Source organism: Bombus fervidus, chromosome 5 (assembly GCF_041682495.2).
Source record: "Bombus fervidus isolate BK054 chromosome 5, iyBomFerv1, whole genome shotgun sequence".
NCBI lineage: Eukaryota > Metazoa > Arthropoda > Insecta > Hymenoptera > Apidae > Bombus > Bombus fervidus.
The window spans coordinates 1420218-1435060 of NC_091521.1; the positions used below are offsets into that span (position 1 = coordinate 1420218).

General features: G+C 44.7%; 1 protein-coding gene across 18 annotated transcripts in view; it reads right to left on the minus strand.

The window, feature by feature from the left end:
- Positions 1 to 14843, minus strand: part of LOC139987399 (uncharacterized) — an 89242-nt gene that overhangs the window by 24492 nt on the left and 49907 nt on the right. Inside the window, exons 6-8 of one of the 18 annotated variants that reach the window (XM_072003616.1) lie at positions 12449 to 12656; positions 11743 to 11866; positions 11489 to 11626 (exon numbers count right to left, since the gene is read on the minus strand). The exons of 13 other annotated variants lie outside the window; for them this stretch is intronic. In XM_072003616.1, the coding sequence (XP_071859717.1) occupies positions 11752 to 11866; positions 12449 to 12656 (323 nt within the window). In that variant the 3' untranslated portion in view covers positions 11489 to 11626; positions 11743 to 11751. Of the gene's footprint in view, positions 1 to 3494; positions 3929 to 9346; positions 9835 to 10498; positions 10682 to 11344; positions 11627 to 11742; positions 11867 to 12448; positions 12657 to 14843 lie in introns of those variants that run through there. 4 more of the 18 variants (XM_072003609.1, XM_072003625.1, XM_072003615.1 and 1 more) reach the window with 4 other exon arrangements.

A 14843-nucleotide genomic window follows, 5' to 3' on the forward strand; every position in this document is an offset into this window, starting at 1 on the left:
GAGTTGGCCGTTTATCGAAAAATGTCGATCGCGGCAACTCTAATCTGCGATAAGAAAATAGACGCAAAACTTAGGCGTTTAAAAGCAACCGTTGCGGATCGATCTAGAAAGTATAGTATATAACACGGTGCAAAAATTGCGACAACTCTCCTGTAACACGATTTTGATACAACACGGAACGTATTAACCGTGCGTTACAGGCGAGTTGAACGTATATCGCGCACACTTTCGCGAGTCTGCCGCTCTTTGGAAGAAGATAAATAGGAAAAACGGTCGGAAGTGTTGCTTTCCGCTTTATTCTCCTTGACAAATGCATAAAAAAAGAAGCAAGGTGTTTGGATGAAAAGGTCTTTCTCGCTAGAAAGAAACGACGACGAACGATTCAGCGTGGAAAAAGGGCTTGCTCGAAGTTTGCCACCGTTGCGGGATGACCGTTCGACGTCGCCAGAAGCAAACGATTCGACGACAAAGGATCTCGTTCCATCTGTGATCGGCGATACACCTGAAATCAAATTTAGCAACACGATTAGCCAGGCGCATAAGCGCATTTCATTTCTCCCTTTTCACTTTTCCTCCCTTCGCTGTGTCTAACACTCTCGAATATAAATAAAAAGACTCGAGAGACTAAGCTTGACAACTTTATTTCACTTGGTGTGACACATCGGTGGGGTGGAGTCGCGTATTAGAAGAAATCTCTCAATCGTGAGTTCAGTAGAGCCGTTTAAAGCACAGCGCTTGGTCAGGGTGATACTTCCTGATGTGGGCGTAAATGTTCTGGGTAAACTTGGAAAGCTTGTCGCAGTAGGGACACTGATATTTCGGCGCCATACCACACTCGTGACGCAGATGCCGCGACATGTTTTTCTTTAGGGTGAAACCACGATTGCAACGTGGACAATAGTGATTCTTGTGCACGGAGTACACTTTCGGCCGCCTCCTCGGACGTGGTCGAATATGCTGCCAAACACCTGAAATATCGAAGAAACGTGTTAGCAGGAAACAGCACGATGTACGAGCCGTTTTCGAAGCACTTTCCGGTCCAGGAGCATGTGCGAGTGCATCGTTCCGTGTCGTCGTGACATAGAGAAAGTAAAAGAAAATCAAGGCTCGAAGGAGAATCCATTTTTACGTCTGGATCGGCAAGAGGGGACGTTCAACGAGGATCTTCTTGGTCGAGATTCGAAAAAAAGAAAAAAAGAAAAATAGGGGAAAATCCTCGTTGAAACGTCGATCAAGCAAAGCTGGCTAATATGGGACGATGTACCGAAGGAGCAATGCGACCAGAGACTGAGGCAGAAAGACATACATATATATATATATATTTTTTACATTGGAGAACATATGAAAAATTTTACACGGTCTTACGTCACTAATATAGCCTCGATTCGTTTCTGTTTGTGCCTCTATTTTAATTGAGTTAAATTTCGTCTCGTCTTAGTATTGTCTATCGTATCTACCTTGAAACGTTCGTTTCCAATCACTTTTTGGAATGCTCTTCGTTCCTTATCCAACATGAGAAATATCGGCTTTACATGTTTCTACGAGGATTCATCGAAGAAAAGAGTTTGATGGCATGAGCTTTGTATCCGACGTGTCTCGATCTGACGTGTCTATAAATGTTGGACGAACACGAGGCTTTCATTTCACAATAAGGACACTGATAGCGATGTCCTTGGCCACAAAAGTACCGCAGGTGTCTGGTTATGGTGGTCTTCTGGGTGAAACGACATCCACAGTTGAGACATTCGAATCTTTTACGCTCGTTCGGATGATATTTATACCTATCCAAGAAGCTTTTCACCTCCGACGAATAGTTAACAAAGTCCATGCTGTTCCATTTGAAAAACTGCTCCCTTTGATAGTCACCTGGAAACACCAAGATACACGATGGTTAATCCGCGTCAAAGCCACGGAGCCATGAGCTTTATACCGTGCAATGGGCAACGTTCCTGGAGAAATGCGCGCGCGAGACAGAGAACGAAAAGGGAGAACGAGGGAGAGAGAGAGAGAGAGAGAGAGAGAGAAAGAAAAGGGAAAAGAGAGGAGAGAGAGAGAGAGTTTGCAACGATGAGAAGGTAATTTGTGGAAATTTGGTTCCAGAGGATACTAAGTAACTGTTACGAATAAAAAAAAAATGAACGAAAAGGAGACGAAGGTAAGGGCAACTTACGAGATAACCGATTACGCGTAGCACGGTGGAAACGTAGGAGAAGAGAAAAACAATGGAAACTGAAAATTCATCGAGCTTTTAATCGTTTCAAACACGTTTATACATGATGGTTACGAGATCCTTTACAATTATCACCGACGATGTCATTCAGCTTTGAAACGAATGCTCGAACGACTAGAGAGAGGAGGATGACGGCTCCAATTGTATGCCATGTCCTATTCGGGCAAAGGGATAAAGTATTTCTTTCTGAAAGGCGTTCAGAAACGGCATCGCCACGACGCGACGCGACGCGACGCGGCGAGACGTGACGAGACGTGACGGGACGAGACGGGAAGGGACGAGACGAGACGAGACGAACTATACGATAGTGCGAAGTGAGGTATCGCGCGGATTAAGTACGATTTTGGAAATACCGATTTGAAATCGATGTACCGTGGCAACTGATATTCGCGGCAATCAATCGCTCAAAACAGTTTATTGTAATAAACTTCCTTTCCTTCGTGGTAACGACTTATGTGATATTTGACGTTAGATGTATACGTGTAACACTTGTTGCAATAAGGACACTGTATCCCTCGAATACCGCACAAATGACGAACGTGGTAATTCAGATCTTTCCGCCTTTTAAACGTCTTGCCACATTGATTGCAGTCCAAATTGGTGCCATAGAGAAAAGCTGCGACGCTTTTCACGCTACGAATCTTGCGTTTCTGATCGCACGCGTGCTTCAAGTGGAAGACCAAGTCCCTTTGCTTGGGAAACATCTTGCCGCACTGCGAACACTTTGTCGCGTTCGTCTTCGAACGGGACGACGTGTCGTTCCACTCTGAAAATTAAAACACAAATACGATATATAGCCAAGTTCGAGCTATAACGCATCCGCGCGCACGGAGATCCACGATTTCTATGCCGAAATACGTACACGTGCACGTCCACGTAGACGTGTACGCGTTAAGAAAATCAGCAATTCAAATTCATTTCATGGAAGCGTAGATAGATACATATCTACAAAGCGTTACATAGTTACGCGTAAATGAAAGTAGGACACCAAGGAAACATTATAATGCTCGCAGATTCTGATTATGGATCCTGATCATAGGGACCGATCGTTTCGTGATTCGAACGTAGACCAACGACAGTTTCGTCGAGTTCCTTTCTCGCGCAAGTGCACATGCACGCGTATGCACATCCGCATAAGCACAACGCACGTAGACGCTCGCACGTACCGCAAATACGCGAATACGCGAATACGCGCACGCACACACGCACACGCACACGTACACGCGCACACAGGCACACGAAATATCAGATCGACGAAAATCATTTTTCTTCGAATACGCGCATGGAGCCTTGCTATCGTCATCCGTGTAACTCGAAGGCGCATAGTATCGCTATTTCGAATAAAATACGCGTATTGGAGAGAAAAGAAATCTGGCAGTGGATTTGGATTCGTGTCGATTTGATCTGCTATTCCAATGATTCTAAACTATGATACTTCACCGGCAGTATTTCACACCATTCAAAACATTTTATTCACACCGACTGGCAATTTAGGATGCCATCGTCTGATGTGCCTGTAAACGTTCGAGGATGAATTGTCCTTCTTATGGCAATAAGGACACGCGTATCTAGGAATCTGGCCACACTTGTGTCTAATCAGGTCCCACATCCTTCGGAATCCTGCGTTGCACTTTGAACAGATGTAACTGGAGACCGCGGCCTGCGTCCTCGCGTTTGGCCACTGCAATATCCGTACATCTGAAAAGAATCAGGACAATTAGTCCTGCGTCATGTCATTCGCTACCGTTTGCCGAAACTATATGCAATATCGTCTCGAATAGGCCCTGCGAACAGATCTAACGTGGCTATCGACAATAGCGTATCTAATCGCTATCGCGATTAGAATAAACGTAACAAAGTAACACGGACAAGAAAGAAAAAGTCGAGCCGCTGCGCTGTAACGAAACTGCTCTCCTCTCTCGGCGTTCCGTCGTCTCGACGTCGTTTAACACGCGTCCTCGATTTACCAACGGTTTACACCCATCGCGTTGCGAACCTCCTCCAACTTTATCACGCGTTCAAACACGCGTCTGCTGTTTATGTGTGTGTATGTGTGTTCTGTATGTACTTGAATCTGTAAAAAGGGAAGAGGGACAGCGATCGGTACACCAACGACTGTCTGGAATGATTGAAATTAACATTATACTCGCAAATGTATATATCATATACCACGGGTTAAAGATATGACGATTTTATTGAGGTAAACGATACATCGTGTATCATTCTATCGCGCGTATCTAATTCGAGCAATCACTCGATCTCGTCCATCTCGATACTTGCAATTTTAATCGATCTCGATAATCCTAAGTCTCTACTATCTTTGTTCTTTTCTTTCTTTTTTCTTATTTTCCGCTTCGCTTGCTTTCTCTCCTTCCTGTACTCCACTTTCTTCTTTCTCTTCTCTGTCCCCTCTCCCTCTTCCTTCCGTCCTTTTCATCTTCTTCTATCATAGAAACTTGCCACCTACGAAAACACCGGAATACGCGTACACCCGTTGCCAGTAATCTATTCTCCGAAACTGCGGAGAGTTATACGCGACACGAGGGAAACTTTGTTATTCGCTTCGATGTGAATCGCGTCGAACGTTACGCCATTATTGTTGTGTTTTCAAACGCGGGATAGATCGATGGATCGACAAACTTGGCGTGTCCAACTGTCACCGATTGGATCGAAACAGATCGCTATATTACGACCGGGAATCAGCGCCGTAGTCGAGCTAAGGCAACCGCGAATTTAATTTGCGGATTAAATGGAAATCGCGAGACCGAGGTAAACTCGAACGTAAATTCGATGAAGGAGGAACGATCGTTTTTAATTTCGATGAACGATCACAGGCATTCCGTCGTGTCGCATTCTGATGTGTTTGTAAATATTCGACGAACACTTGTCCCTCTTGTTACAATAAGGACACTTGAATCTCGGTTCTTTTCCGCAGTCGTATTTCATGTGCGTCTTCAATGTTTTCTTATAAGTGTAACCTGCGTTACATATAGGACAATGATAGGACATTTTGCCAGAGTCCCAGAATACACCGTCTTCGTGCTTGATGGCAGCTCGTCTCCCCCTGTACTCCATGTCCGCTCTCAAATTATCCAGAACGGCGGTGTTATCGTAAGGTGGTAGGGGCCGTCCTACGAACAAGAAAACAGAGCCAACGGTTAGCAAGCAGCGAAACCGGTGTCGGTACCGAACGGAAAGGAACAAGGAAATAAATACAACAGAGAAACGAATTAACCGATACGCTTAGTAGGTCGAGAGAAACAAACCCCTAAGAATGCTGCAATACGCGAACCAATATCTAATCCTGTCGTTAAATGTCGAGCAGTCGCTGAAACGAGTAGCATCGAGTAAAATGAGATAGCTGAAAGACAGGATAGAACGAGAACAGTGATTCTCACGGGACAAGGAACACATCTATTTTCGTAATCTTGTACACACAACTGCTCGCGCTTTTCGCTCGATTCTAATTCATCTCGAATCACACGCCTACGAAAGAACGCACACGTTGGTTTCGTTTCTTCCATGCTTTTGTCCTTTCTTTTCTGTCCTTCCTTCCTTCCTTCCTTCCTTCTTTCCATCCTGCTTTCTTCCAAGGATCGATACAACGATTCAGTAGAGCTTGTACGCTTGAATTCTACTACCCTTGTGATACGTCCTGATATGCCTGTAGGTATTCGAAGATTTTCTGTCCTTTTTGCCACAGTACGGACACTGAAAGCGTGGTTCCTTGCCGCATTCGTATCTAAAATGTGTCAGCATGTTCGCCTTCTTACTGAACGAACTGCAGCATCTCGGGCAAAAGTATCTCTGAACTTGATCGGTTTGCCCTGGCCGCGACTCCTCAACGTACCCTGCAAAAGACAAGCAAATCACAGGCCGAGTCAGTATGCTTGTCTACGGTTCGTGCGACGAATTTCAGAGAATACGATTTCGATCTCAAACTGCGACAGCGAGACACTTTCAACCGTTTTCAAAGGTCTCTTCGTTGTCGGATGAACGCGTGTTTCTACGTAGACGCAATCGTTAAATTCTGTCAAATAATTAACACGCTTCCGGTGATCGAACGAAATAAACGAATTTTATTGGCGGATGGTGGTTAAAGAAAGGAAAAAGTTGATCGATTACAAATCTTATGGTGACAGAGAAGAATAGCAATCTTTGGTGAAAAGACGTAGCACAAGTCGTTGAAAACAACGCACGGACGTGCTGAGCCGCGCGTCCGTATCTCCTCGTTGAAACGACGCAGCGCAAAGTCGTTGTCGTTGGAGCGTTGATGTCTCCGCGTTTCCTCTTCCCTTTTTATCATCGTTGTCCTTCGAAAACAACAACATCTGCTCTTCGTTGGTCAACGCAAAAGCAGCCGATGTGGCTTAAACAAAGGCAACTGTTTGTGGACCCTTCGTACGTGTTTGTAGACGTTCGAGCTATACTTTGACCCGTAATCACAGTATGTACACCGAAAACGAGTCTCGTGGAGGTTGCAATGGGACCGGTAGTGACGCATCATACAGTCTTTCGACAGGAAACTGTGTGTGCAACGAGGGCAGTGGAACCAACCGTGATGATTTGCCGGCTGTCTACCTGCAAGCACGGATTTCATATCAACATTCAAATATTTCGCCACGCGATCAACGATTCGAAGGATATCAAAATTTCTCCCCTCCTTTTTCTCCCCCTCTCTCTCTCTCTCTCCCTCGCTCTCTCCCTCAACCCTTGCTCGCGCGCCATTTCTTTTATTTCAACACCAAGAAATTCAATATCACTCGATTATTAACAACAGAAAATCGACTGTATCGTGATCTACCCAGCCGTGTGTACACGGTTAAAATCGAACGAATAAAGCACAAGCGTAGAAAATCGCAAGCCGGTGACTCGGTCGAGCTTGCAAGATGTAGCAAGTGGCAAAATTTCCAATTTGACTGTACTTGTTCGTGAGTGCCCGTGCTACTACGTAGGGAAGGAGAATGAAAACTGTGAAGATGGAATCGGAACAAGAGCTTAGAAAATATTGAAAACGGGCGAAAACAGAGATGCAAAAAAAAAAAGAAAGACATACGTAAAACATAGAAAAAAAAACGACAGTTGTCTTTGCGACATTTCCCTTTCTTTTCTTATCTCTTCTCTTCTTCTTTTTTTTCGTCTAATTTTCCTCACTGCAATTATTCACAATTCCTACTGTAACTTATTCGTGCGAGTCCTTTGGTAAGTAAAAATGTTCCTAGGCTCCTCGAGAATAAACTATGGGCAATTGTACAAAGACTATCAAAAGACAGGCTTTACGTCAAAGCGCAGCCACGCAAATGTACAATACAAGATCTAGTCGGACAATACAACGACGGTACATTGCCACGGTTTGGTACCGATATCAAAATCTTGCTGTTATAATAGCAACGATGATGACGACGATGAATACGACGACGACGATGATGATGATGATAACAATAGTAATAACCGTAATAATATTAATAACAATATAATTCTGTTCGCAATTCGCAAGCATACATCGTTGGTTTTTATTCACCGCGTCGGCGGTTTATTATCTCTGTTCGATCGGAATTTCAATAAACCTCGGTACATACATTCTACGTCGTTCGGAACTCATTAAATTCGAACAGGTTCCTACGTTTCGTTTCTCATCTCTCGCTCCGATCGCTTCCATGCTTCTTCTTCCGTCTCTTCTTGTCGAACAACTCGGCCAGTTCGGTCGATCGAATTATGCGCGCGTTGCAGCCTGCTCGAACTGTGTTCCGCCGCCGTAAGCGGAAAAGCGCGCACGCGTGTGCAACACGAAATGGACATGGTATACGGTCGGTTTGCGGCAATCGATATATTCGGTATAAATAGGAGGTGATTAGGTTGAATCGACGATTGGAAATCGAAGCAATAGTTCGCAGCGTCGCCACACGAGGATTCAGTAAAGCTTGACGAATCTTAGCTCCATGTTGTGATGTTTGGCCCTAATGTGCCTATACACAGCCTGAGTATACTTGCTGCGCATATCGCAGTGCGGGCACTTGAAACGCGGCAGATCGACGCATTCGAGTCTGTAGTGACGACTCATACCGCCGGAAGTGTGAAATGTACGGGCGCATCTTGGACATGGAAAGCCGCGCCGGTTAAGGGACGTCTGTAGCCTCAGCATGTGCCGAGAATTTCGAACGACACCGTGGAACTTTCCCAAGACAATTGGCCTGAAGTCTGTAAGCAGAAAAAGAGACGAGAATGGACCGTTAGAGAGAAGTGAAAGCAGCAAGTCGTATCTCCTCTGACTCGTTCGACCAATTGGGAACGGGTGACGAAAATTAAATATAACTGCGAGCCAGCGAAAATTCAATTTCAGGACGAGCCGTCGTTCGTCTCGCGATCTTTAAAGGGATCGGAAGGATGATACGTTGCGTACGTTCTCGCACACGTATTTTTTCCAAAGGAGAGACAAGCTTGGTTGTGTGTTTGTTGTGTCCTACGTGTTTTCATTTATTGACAGGAATACATAGAGTCCGTCGTTTGAAGCTTTGGTGCTCGCCATACGCTAGTAGTCGTGAGTTCCGATTGGAATCTTCTTCGTGCGATCGGAGTGAGAATATGTTCGAGCGTTTGCCACTCGCGCGAGACATGGCACCCATCCAATAATCGACGAGGGCATCCAAATGAAAAAGAACTGTTTAAAATCAAGGTTTGCTTCCGTTGAAACGAAATTTGGAGCGATCCCTGGCACAGCGTCGTTGATTTTTTGGAAACCATTCGATGCAGGCGGTTCGCCATAGTCTCGAAGCCGACACGATGAATTCTTCTCGCGCGTCGATAAATCAGCGTTCGCTCCGTTTTCCGTGATAAGAATTTCTCGTGATCGAGTCCGTTGTCGCAAACCTGACGAACGAACCTCTCGTTCGGTCGCCATTCCGCGATATCTGAAACGAAACAAACCGAAAGGCTCGTTAATCGAACGAACGTTCGTGGAACGTGGAGTAACCGGCGATAGCAAAGAAAACCAAAGGAGACGAGACGAAACGAAAAGTTAGACGTTGTTGTTGTTGTTGTTGTTGTTGTTGTTGTTGCATCGTCGTTGCTAAAAATTCAAGAGGAAACATTGTACGAGATCAAAGTAGGAGAAACGAGTTTGTTCTTCTTCAGCAATTTTATTCGTTCGAACGACAATTGGAAAATATTGGCCGTCTACGACGCGTGCTCGAACAACACGATCTGGATCGTGCATTTGATTGCACGTGTTCGAAAGAAATATAGAGGAAGAGGAGGTTTTAACGCTTGGATACTTTTTGCTGTATCCAACGTTGGTTGGCTTGGTAAGCCGCGAACAACGATTCAATAGAGTTTAACGAGGGTGACAGGTTCTTCGGGATGCATACACCTGATATGTTGATAAACGTTGGATGTCTTCTTGCTGCACATGGTGCAGTAAGGACACTTATACCTCGGCGCCTTGCCACACTCGTATCTAAAGTGACCCAACATAGTGTCTCGCCTGCCATAGCCGTTGTTACAGTTGGGACAGTGAAATTTCCCGGTGAACGCGTTGTACAGCTTGTCCCGTTTCCTCGCGTACTTCCTCGAATGCGCGACACGGAGGAGATCGTCGAGTCGGTCACCTACAAAACATCGTATCACGGTCAAGTTCGTAAGCTAGCCCTAATTCCCGCGAACAGCTTTCTCCAACATCGCCTTACAATTTGGCACGCAAACGAGAGGGAAACACAGGGGATCATGCAAAGTAGGATATAGCATATAGGAGTAGAGTACACATCGACCAATACGAACAATATCAAAGCCGATGTCGCTCTTTCAAACTGAATACAGAATATAGAACCGAACACGTTTATTCTCACTTTTCCCATAAAAGTTTCTTTATTTTTCCAAGCTTTCAGATGTCTTTCGATTAACGGGCTCCTCTATTTGACGGTTTTATCGATCAACGATTCCACGAACGAAACCAGATCACTACGCGTCGTTTCGACGTCGCGAACCGATCCTGGTCGATTTGGCGATTTGAAAGTTGCGATTTTTTTCGATTCCATTCGGACGATTCGAAGGCAAACCGTTTCGTTTACGAAGAAGTAACGCACAGAGGTAACGTTGATCAACGACGTTCGTATCGATATCGTTTCGAGAAACGGCGGCCAACACATCGACACGCGTCATACATCGCGTCGGTAGAAGAATGGTCCTAAAACAACGTGTTACAGATGACCGGCTTAGATGGGTGCTTGTGCCGTATGTGATCCTGGATGTTGAACTTTTTCTTGCTCAACTTGCCACAATAAGGACACTCGAAGCGCGGCGGTTTGCCGCAATCGTACTTGAAGTGGGCCGTCACCGCGCTCTTGGTCGTGTAACTCTTTCGACAACGTGGACAAGGGAATCGGGTTTTACTTTTTCTCGAGCTTCGTTCCGGGTACTTGTCCTCGATCCAAGGTAGCGGCAACATTTGTAGGAGTGCTGAAAACAAAAACGGAATAGATCGGTTAGTTGTGATTTGTGAAAATCTCGCTCGAGACGCTCCTCGTCGATTCGAACAAGGCTTGCTTTTCTTTTCCACGCTTTTTATCCGCGGACGAATGATGTATGAATCGTGCGTCCGATTTCTCGTGAAAACTCGCGAATCGTTTCGCGCGATGGTAGTCGTTCGATCGGACATGATCGAGCCGCTATGGAAGAAACGCGTGTGCGAAGGATCGTCGGTGAACAAGAAGATTTACAGGTAAAGATGAATGAAACTGAATGGTTTCTATGTGGGGAAAACTCGGAAATTGTGCTTGCAGGCTCACACACATACACGCGCGCCTCACGATAACGTTCAACTATCTCGTCGAGTTATAGACACACAACAAATAAAGCGATTGCAGGCATCTTCAAGCTGTATGTACGAGAACAGAATTCATCGAAGAGTTGGCAAAACACGCGGTCGATGATTCGACAGCCGCCAACACTGTCCTTGCCGTTTTCTTCCACGTGCTTAACCGATTTCGCCGATTTCCAACCTATAAAGCGTAAATAAAGTAACTGAACGCGTGTTTAATCGTTACACCTCGTCCACGCTGCATGACATATATTTTTCACGTGGGAATCGAAGGATAATGATTGGTTTACGCAAAACACTACTTATTTCTTTATCACAATCAAACTCTTTATTGTTAGCAAATTATCTTAGTTAAAGGAAGAGTAAGAAAAAAAGTTCATTGCTGATCATATTGAAGTACAACTACTTCGAGCTTCAATCCTGGATGCTTCAGGCGTATGTGTTTGTAAACGTTGTTGGACTGTTTGCTCCTCATTTCGCAATAGGGACACTGAAACCTCGGTGGGCTGCCACACTCGAACTTATAGTGGCGCAACATGTGATGCAAGTGCCGGTAAGTCCTCTCGCACTTTGGACAATTATACCTGATGCATCATCGTAACGTTACAGAAAAATCGCGAATTATCGCGAATACCGGCAAACGTCATCGAAACGCGGCAAATGTACGAGAGATCGCGACGAAACAACCAATCAGACTAACCTATTGCTATCATTGCTTCCGTGCTTCTTTCCCAGCGGACGACAACGCTGTTGTTGCGGTTCCAACTGCGGACAGTGATCCACGTGATACGGGAAGACCGATGGTTCCGGTAAATACATCGCACCTGAAATCACAAGCAGAGTGGATTCTGATGTAACGCGTCTCTTTTTGTTGCCGTAACATTGTCGTCGATTGTGAAGGACATAAAGAGGAACGAGGAAAAGACAGAGAGACAACGAGAAGAGAAGAGACGGAGGAGGAGAAGGTGGCGGAGGACGAAAAGGAGGAGAAAATAGACAGAAAAAAAATAATTGACAGAAAACCCACAGCAGTGTCTTTTTTGTTTCTGTTGGCACAATTGGAATTTTAGAAAGTCGAAAAACTCTTCCGATTTCTCTAACGGATGAACGTTTATTGTATACATACTACTTGAGCTTACAGATTCTTCGTTTCCAATATTCCACGAAAATTGGTGGGAATTTCGAGAAAGCGCATGGACGGGCTCGCTAAACGAGATGACGAATTCTTTTTGCGATCGGGTTGCTCGAAATAACGTTATTTATCGCACGATTTGCAAAATGCGTCTCCTTTTCTGTATCGCGTACGTTCGATGGCAGTTCGTTTGCGTGCAGAACATTTCCATATCGATTAATTTTTTCGTGCGTAAAACTGTCTATTGGTAGCGATGTCGATGAGAAAGACGCACATTCCTCGATGCTTGGTCCTAATGTGTCTATACACATTCGAGATCTCTTTCGAACGCATCTCACAGTAGGGACACTTGAACCTCGGTCCTTGGCCACATCCGTATCGCACGTGTCTTCGGAGGTTCGTTTCCCTAGTGAATCCGCTTGGACAGTTAGGACAGCAGAATTTCTTCGACTTGTTCCGCCAGATGCCGAAACCACGACTAACTGAAACAAAAAACGCAGCAAAATACTCGCGCACAGTCTACGAGCTAGTTCGAGTCGCATAGATCGTCGACGACAGAATTCGCGTATGCAACAACTACGGCAGATGGAGGAGGAGAAAGTCGACAACGACGAAAATAACGACGAAAACAACGACGCCGACGTACCGAAAGATCGATAACCGATCGAATACTGGAAACGTTCGAATCACGCGCTATAGAAATATCAGCGAACGATTTTAACCGCGCGTTGCGATTTCCGTTGGCTGTATCGCTGGGCAAAGTGACTCGAAACGAATCGCTTTGCATCGTAGAAACACGAAACGACGCTGACAAAGGGTCGGAACGCGTGGTTCAAATAAATGGTTATATATATATATGCGATACGGTCGAAACGAATAAAATTTTATTAAAATCAATTTCTGCTTGATATTTTCAAAGATAATCTCATTCCCATTATGTTCATAATTACGTACTTATGCATGCACAGAGGCAAGCGCATGCTCGCTCACACGTATATCAGTCTGTATAGTATTTAAGTTAGAAGAAGATAATTCGAGAGAAATCAAAGAATGGAAAACTCGGTCTTGAAAAAATGTTGGCGAAACGAAGCAACCAACGATGCAGCTGTTACAATTTGCTTCATAGCCGACTCATTTTGTACGAGTTGTATGAGTTGCGCGCCATCAATTCGTGAAGATCGATGACGAAAACTTCCAAATTCACGTGTTTTCTTCTGATGTGCGTGTATATATCTGACGTCTTTTTACTTCTCTGTTGACAGTAGGGACACTGAAATCTTGGCTCTTGTCTACATTCGTAACGCAAATGTCTGGTCAGACTCGGTTTCTGCGTGAAGGCACTCGTGCAATTTGGACATGGAAACCTCTTTGTCTTGGTGAACGAATCCGACCTTTTCATTCTCGTCTGAACGACGACATGGGCATGGATACCTAGAAGGAGGACAATTTCACGTTAATTTAATTCCATTTATTTATTGCGTATACGCAAGACTAATTCCCATCAGAGTATAAATAGCGTACACAATGCATAAAGATGCATGCCAGCACAATAATAGAGAAAGAAAAGGAATCGAAAAATAAGAAGAACGAATGTAAATGTCCTGAAAAGTGAGAGACGATGGAAGAAAGAAGAAGGAGAGGAAGACAAAGAAAAAAAAAGAAGAGACGAAAGAAAAAGAAGGAAAGGACGTGTTTTACACGATCTCGCGAATTGGCGATCTGAGTTTGTTTTGAGCCTTGCTGGCTCGAATAAAGGAATGAACGGTGAGCTTTGCTTGAAATAAAGACTCGCGAATAATTTGAATTTTGATTTACTTTATTGAACGTAACTTCGACCTGTGCCCATCTGTAGTTGGTTGTGGTTTTCGAGAAAACTGTGTACTAGGCACCTGAGCGAAAATACCCTTAAGACACAGACGATAGTGAAATAAAACGTTCAGTCGCATAGTTATCAAAATATGTTAACTTTATGACAAACAATCTCAAACGGACAATTTAATTGCAGTTTGAACCCAAACTCGTCGGCTCCGTTGCGTTCCGAAAGTATCGCGATAGTGGAAGGTTCGACGACAACAGGTGGAAAACGAGAAATAAACATGGAAGGACATGATTTCGAACCGTGTGAAAAACTATGATTCGTTGTTAGTGTCTGCGTGTAGCCGATATAAATGCCGAAACCCTGAAGCAACAAGGGGAAAAGGCCACGATTGCATGCAAAGCGTCGGCAAGGAGCGAACCTCGATTCTCATTATGGATGATTTTACGATGTTTCGTCACAATCGCGAGTCGACAAAAGGTATCGGACCGGATCGTTTGACAACACGGCCGCGCATTCTTTTCTCATCGAATCTCAAGCTTGGTCCTAGCTTCTCTCGTTGACGTTCGCTGCTCGTCGCAGAACAATTCATCTAACAATTTCCCACGCTTGACAAATATCGATCACATAAACGTCATGGTTCTTGTGTTTGATCCTGATGTGCTTGCGTATATCAGCCTTAACTTTGCACACGTAGTCGCAATAAGGACACTTGAATCTCGGTTGTCGGCCGCATTGATAACGCAAATGGCTGGTCAAGTTTCTCTTCCAAGCGAATACGCTTCGACAGTTGGGATTCGGGCAGGCGTACTTGTTAGCTTTCACGAGGCAATTCGTGCGTTGATGACCCCTC